Source organism: Cricetulus griseus, chromosome 3 (assembly GCF_003668045.3).
Source record: "Cricetulus griseus strain 17A/GY chromosome 3, alternate assembly CriGri-PICRH-1.0, whole genome shotgun sequence".
NCBI classification, from domain to species: Eukaryota; Metazoa; Chordata; class Mammalia; order Rodentia; family Cricetidae; genus Cricetulus; species Cricetulus griseus.
This window is the reverse complement of record NC_048596.1, coordinates 253,916,012-253,921,056: the sequence shown is the minus strand read 5'-3', so window position 1 is coordinate 253,921,056 and position 5,045 is coordinate 253,916,012. Positions and strand designations below refer to the sequence as shown.

Genomic DNA, 5,045 nt, shown 5'->3' with positions numbered 1-5,045 from the left:
GCACTGTCTAAGTGTGTTGACACATAACATGATAGTCTTATTTCCATTTGTGAGACAGCCAATGATGGCACTAGGTAGCGCTGTAACTCCAAGCCACTGTGGGGAGTTCGGATCAGGCACAGTGCAAGCATATGGGATGGCATGGTACAAAAAAGTCTCCCCCACCCTTTTCCTGTCTGAGGTTCACAATGGAAGCTGCAGCCTAAAAATAGCCAGCTCCTTCCACTGTTGCTCTGTTCCCTCTCAGGCTTCTTCCCTCTAAACTAACCCATTCTTCTATGGTTAGGACCAGAGGCCACTATGTATGACAGCTATAAATCCGTATAGTTCAATGAGGTATTGGATCTGTGTCAGGAGCCTTCAATCCCCATGTCACAGAAATTCACCCTTGCCTGCAGTGAGAGAACGGCTGCCTCTGCAGTTCTGGCAGGGGATCTGCTGTGCCCACTTTCTCTCCAGGCTCCTCCCAGCCCTGCATCTGTGGTCATAATATGGCCGATGCACTGCGCATTTCCAAGACCCTCTGCAGCAGCTGCTGCCCACACACATAGGGGCCAGCAGCTCACCAGGCTCTTGCCTGCTGTCTGACCAAGGCCTTTCTGGGTGACCGTTAAGATTGTGAGCATGATATGATTCCCTTCATTTCAGTTTTGGGAGGTGATAAGTGATGAGCATGGCATCGACCCCACCGGCAGTTACCATGGTGACAGCGACTTGCAGCTGGAGAGAATCAATGTGTACTACAATGAAGCTGCTGGTAAGGCTTTGGATGTCAGCCTTGCTTTCCATACTGTAGCAGAGGAAGTGGCTGGGAACATGCAAACAACAAGGAAATGCTTTTTGCATACTCATTTAAAATGCCACCTGCAAAATAGATAGATAAATAAATAAATAAATGAAAGCACTTTGTAGCTCCTGAAGACCTCTGCATGTTTGGTGTGATTAAGCATGCTTCATGTCTCCATTTTCTTTTTCTTCCTTTGTCTCAATGCTGGGATTTCTGTAATGAATTCTGCTGCTACATCTTTGTCCTTGCCAAGCCCAGTTGTAAGTCAGCTCTTGTCCCCACAGGCAACAAATATGTACCTCGGGCCATCCTGGTGGACCTGGAGCCTGGCACCATGGACTCAGTGAGGTCAGGACCCTTCGGCCAGATCTTCAGGCCAGACAACTTTGTTTTCGGTATGTCGTCATGCTCCATGAGAGCTGGCCAAGTGACTCACCCCTTCCTAGCAGCCATGGACTTTATAGCTAGCTGTGTGTGCAGTACCCAGCTGAGCCTGTGTCCACAGACCACAAGTCCTGGCCTAACCTGTGCAGCTGACAAGATCATGTTAACTCTTGACAGCTCAGAGGAGCGTGTATGACTATAGAGGCTGTTAAAGGCCTCCATGAGGAGCAGCTCTGGGGAGAGGGGTGGAGAGGATGAGAGTCTTCAAAGAGGACATCACAGGCTGCAGGAGATTTCAAAGGACCAATGATGCCAGGCAACCACTTCAGTGACCAAGGTGCACACCAAGTGCTTAGAGCTGCCTGCCCACCTCTTTAATTATAGCTATTTAAGAGGATCTACAGAATGGCTCTGTGCTTATTTTCAGAGGCAGCTCATTTCTCTCAAGTAGATTCTTTTGTTTGAGAAAGGCTTATACACTCCAGGATGACCTCTCGCCTCCACCGCCCAAGTACTCGCTTTACTGACATATGCCACAGTACTCTGTTCCTCAGCTTGATTCCAGCCTTTCCTCCACTAAGTCTTGGAAAGGTGATTTTTATTTTTAAACCAATACATAAAACCAGAAAAGCCGAAGATGCTGTGCCACACCACAGTTGATATATGTATATATTGTATAATCCTCAAAACTAGGCTGGCATTGTCATCTCAAGCATTTCCATGTAGTAAAAGTTCAGAATCCTCTGTTTTCTGACATGTACAGAACATTGTTGTTTCTATAGCAACGGCACAGCAGTTCGTCTACTCCCCTCAGCTGTAGCTTAGTAACTGTGATCAACATTTCCCAAACACTCTGGATCTTCACCCTTTTGAGGGTCATTAATCTATGGAAATTTTACCTTTGAAAACAAAAGTGTGTCTAAAATATTATCCATGGTATCCCAAGAATAGCCCCCCATTACCCGTCATAGTTTGAATGACACAGCCTGGGATCCCTGTATGTATCTAACATTCTCTTTGTTCTGACAGGCCAGAACAGCACAGGAAATAGCTGGGCAAAAGGCTACCACACAGAGAGCCCTGAGGGTGGCATTAGTTTAGACATCATACCCTCTTCCCACAGTCCCACACCACCCTTCCATGCACCAACTAGTGGGGAACACAGATGAAACCTCCTGCATCAGCGAGGCCCTGTACTGAAGAATCGCAGCTTGTAACTCCAGTTCAGGGCATTGGACACTGCCTTCTTGGTATTTCATACACTTCACAAAGATCCATGCCTACACTTTGAAATAATGGTTTTAAAAGATGGCTAAGGGTATAAAAACAAATATCTCCTCGCACATACTTTGTTTGTTTGCAGCTGTAAAATGTCCAGAGTATCATTGTACTTGCTGTCTGTAAAATTGTAAAAAGTCAAAAATCAGAAGTGAATAGAATAAAAGAGATGGCTGGGCCAGAGGACTGTCTCAGGAGTTGAGAGTACTTGCTGTACTTTCAGAGGCTCCTGGTTCTGTTCTCAGCACTCGTGTTTAAAGTGTAAATTTAATTAATCTTATCAATAAAAATCAGGAGTCAGATATCAGAGTAAAAACCTGAAAGATCAGAGAAGCAGGGGAGCAGCCACCAGTGACTTCCTACCTCTTTCATTCCTCCATCCAAAAGGGCCTAGAACCTCTCTTTGCCCCACCTTATCACTTCCTGTCTCCTCTCTCAACAGACTACAGACCTCTATGGTTAACTAGTGACTAACATTGCCATCTGACTCCAAGCAAGCTTTATTTGTCTGAACACAAATAAAATATCACACAATGCATGTTGGGTATCTCCCAACATGTATGACAACTGCTTCTCCACCCTCAAGCTGACCACACCCCCATATGATGACCTCACCTACCTAGTGCAGTCACCATGAGTGGAGTAACCACCTGCCTGCACTCCTCAGGCCAGCTGAAAGCAGACCTGAGCATGCTGCCCTCCCTCTGACCAGCAGTGTAGATGGCCATCCTTTTGCTAGAAATGCTGATGCTTCCCAGCAGAGGTCATGTTCTTCCTAGGATACTGGTACTAATAGCAAAATAGGTGGTGAGGGGATTAAAATACTAGCACGGCTTTTGCTGAGGCACTGGCAAATGTTGTAGCTGGTGTGGTCGGAGCTGTCCAATGACAGCCCTTCCAACAGGGTCAGTCAAAAGAGTGATAACAGCTTTAGGCTATTCTTCAGTTCTCAGTCTAAAGCCTCCCTGGAGGAGAAGGCCTCATGAGGATCCTGGGAGGGGCTGAAATATTTAGGCCAGGAGACCCATGATCTGGAAGTAATCATGTAGAATAAGTGTGACCTGCCTGGGGTTGCACAGTCAACAAGAGCCACCTGTCCACAGATAAAAAAGGATTTCCTAATTAATATCTTTAGAGTAACACTGTTAGACCTGGCCACTGGTTCCTTTGGCCTTTATTATTCTAGGACAAGGTGGATACAACTTGTATCTATGGATACAATTTAGTGGCACCAGAGCTCACTCACCCAGCTAGTTGAGCTTCTGTGGAAGACTTCTTCTCATGCAGTGACAGGTTAGAACAACAACACTAAAAAGCCTGGCTTGCCTACTTCCCATGTGGGACTCATGTGATGCTCACTGGTATCACCTTCTAAACACCTTAGATTGAGTCCTTGCTGTCTATGGTCATCATCTGCTCTCTAGTGCAAGCTTTTGGCTTCCTTATCTTCCTTGGCTCCATTCTCTATGACCCTTCTTGAGCATCCTAGGCTTTAGACTATTCTCAACATCTCCTGTCTAATCTCCCATTCCACATCATGGAAGAAATCACGCATGGTCAACTCTCTATAGCCATAAATCCCCTGTATATAGATAGAGCCAACCTCAAGTTGCAATGATTTGGGAGAAAGGCTATATGTGTACAGAGCGTGCACAGACATTTTTCTTGTCACTCTCTGTAAGCACTATGGTATAAACAGCTATTTAAATGGTATTTACACTGCTCAGGTGTTATGAATCATCCAAAGATGATTTAAAGTATACTGATTCATGGAAGGGATACACGTCTGCAGGTTTATATAAAACTTTCCTGTGGGTACTGAAGAACAACTGTGCTAGTTCTGTATTCCTGTGTAATAAGTCACTACAAACTGAGCAGCTGAAAGTGACAATCATTTTACAGTGTCCTGGGATCAGGAACTTAGCATTGAAGAGGAGTCCCTCTCTTAGGACATCACAGAGTGGACCAGCCTACTCTACAGTGTCATCTGAAGCTCAGAGGCCCCTTTCACCAATTTATTTGAGGGCCTTCTCATCTCTGTGGCTATTCACCAAAGACAGCAGTATCTGGAAATGCCTGGCCATTCTCTCTGACACAGAAGGCTCACCCTCCCCTTTGAGGCCAACAAGACAACATGCTGAGCCTGATGGTCCAAACTGAGGTACTCTTTTGTCACCAGCTGCTAACAGTCTTGTTTTAAAGAGATCATTAGAAATAGTTTTCCCAGGAAAGCTAAAGGCAAACCAATGTAGAACCTAATTGCCTATAACACCCCATCCCATCAGTACTTACATTAGTGTTTGAATAGTTGCAGAAGGGTCATCTTAGAATCTGCCTATTAGACTTTGACTGAGTAGAATGGAAATAACATGGTCTTTGGACCCAGATAAATCTGTGCTTATCACAGGGTAAATAACTGAGCTCATTCATTAGTAAACACTGTTTGTAGTGCCAAATAGCAAAGCTGACCTAGCTAATAAACTTTAAAGAGGTCACATAGGTCCATTATAATGAAGAACAATATGCTAATAAAATTTGGAGAGGTCTCATAGATTCATTATAATGAACATAAATATATATAATATTCATTGTAATG

General features: G+C 44.7%; 1 protein-coding gene across 1 annotated transcript; it reads left to right on the top strand.

Annotated features, from left to right (window-relative positions):
• Positions 1–642: 642 nt before the first annotated feature.
• Positions 643–2,340, top strand: LOC107979996 (tubulin beta-4B chain-like; the record flags this gene model as incomplete). Its single annotated transcript, XM_027409238.2, has 3 exons — positions 643–757; positions 1,072–1,182; positions 2,201–2,340. Coding segments are annotated over 3 exons (366 nt in total), but the record flags the coding sequence as incomplete, so codon positions are not given.
• Between the last annotated feature and the right edge of the window lie 2,705 nt (positions 2,341–5,045).